Source organism: Laccaria bicolor, genomic scaffold (genome assembly GCF_000143565.1).
Source record: "Laccaria bicolor S238N-H82 LACBIscaffold_16 genomic scaffold, whole genome shotgun sequence".
Lineage (NCBI taxonomy): Eukaryota > Fungi > Basidiomycota > Agaricomycetes > Agaricales > Hydnangiaceae > Laccaria > Laccaria bicolor.
The window spans coordinates 116,703-118,188 of NW_001889887.1; the positions used below are offsets into that span (position 1 = coordinate 116,703).

Sequence of the window (1,486 nt, forward strand, 5' to 3'; positions counted from 1 at the left end):
CTGGCAGTTCATTTGCATTTGCTATGACATTAATCCAGTATGTTGGAGGAGATTCCATGCCACACAAAGCATTGCAACAACTTTTGAAATCTGGAGCTGCTGGTCTGGATCCACTCTATAAACAAATTCTTTCCTCTGCTTCTGGGACAATGGCTCTTTATCAGATTCTTGGAACAATCATGATTCTGGAGGATAACAAATCCATCTCTTTTCTTAGCTCCCTCCTCAATCTTCAGCATGAGGAGGTTATTCATGAGCTACTGGGGGTACAGTCAATTATCAAAATTCCTGGGGATGATAATGAGCCTATCATGCTCTATCACACATCTCTGCGAGATTTTCTGACCCTCAAATCACGATCAGAGCAATATTTCATTGATCCTCCTCTGCGACACCTTCATCTGGCCATACACTGTTTGGAGCATCTGGCAAAATATCCTTCAAAGGACTTTTTTGATGCTCATGTCGCCAACTATGCTTGCTATAAATGGCCACACCATATTCTGTTAGGATTTGAGGGCAAGCAGACATTAAATGTGGATGAAACAATCATGACCTCTTTGGTAACTCTCATCAAAATTTTACTGACATTTCATAGTAAGACATGGTATAATACCATGGTGACTTTTGGAACTCGTGGGAGACTGAGGGTGTTAAAGTCCATGAGAAAGGCAAAGGATTTGTTTCAAGTTAGTAATTACAATTTTATGATGGTCATCACACTCTAACATGTACAAGACATCACAGGGGTCAATTGCTACAAGAAATTTGACAGAGCTATTTCAACAAGTTATTGATTTTCATGAAGTAAGACTTTATAATATTGGGATATATTCACTGATTTATCAAGATCTTCCAACAGACAGTAAGTAACCAGAAAATAATACTGCTCAAAATTTAACCAGTAAGTTGAAAAGGAGGTATGTGTACCTATAAAGTATCAAAATAAAATATTGACCCATTTTACAGCATGTAAGCCAAGCCACAATAACAATTTATGGGTGTTGATAAAGAACAGAAAGTAAGAACAAAACAATTACCCAGCAAAGGAGAGTTTTATTCTTCTTGTCGTTTTTTCTTGCAGAATGTATGTCTTCAAATTGATCAAGTTTTAATATATTCTAATAGTTCTCACTAGTTTGTGGGCAATTATTTTACATGATACATCACATCTTATCATCAGCTGTCTATTTCTTTCAGATGGTAAGTAATAACTGTTGATCATGCTGCTTATACAGCTGATATGCTTGTTTATAAATCCAGGCGGTGAGATGTTGTCTATTTACAATGCCTCTATATGCCTATAACAGATTTTTTTAGTGGGTAAGTAATTATGATTTCTTTTGTTCTGACTCAATTCTGTGCTGAACCTACTATTTTTAGGCGGTAAGATGTTTCCCTATCAATTATTCCCTCTTCTGGTGACTCATTCTCTTGCCTTCCTTTTCTCATGCACTATTCTGGTGATCATGATGTACTTTGTTTC

At 36.5% G+C, this 1,486-nt stretch overlaps 1 protein-coding gene across 1 annotated transcript; it reads left to right on the plus strand.

Annotated features, from left to right (window-relative positions):
* Nucleotides 1–56: 56 nt before the first annotated feature.
* LACBIDRAFT_299247 (uncharacterized protein) lies at nt 57–1,008 on the plus strand (the record flags this gene model as incomplete). The annotated part of the gene is made up of 4 exons (XM_001882243.1): nt 57–689; nt 739–807; nt 918–920; nt 970–1,008. The coding sequence occupies 4 exons, from the start codon at nt 57–59 to the stop codon at nt 1,006–1,008; spliced, it is 744 nt and encodes a 247-aa protein (XP_001882278.1).
* Between the last annotated feature and the right edge of the window lie 478 nt (nt 1,009–1,486).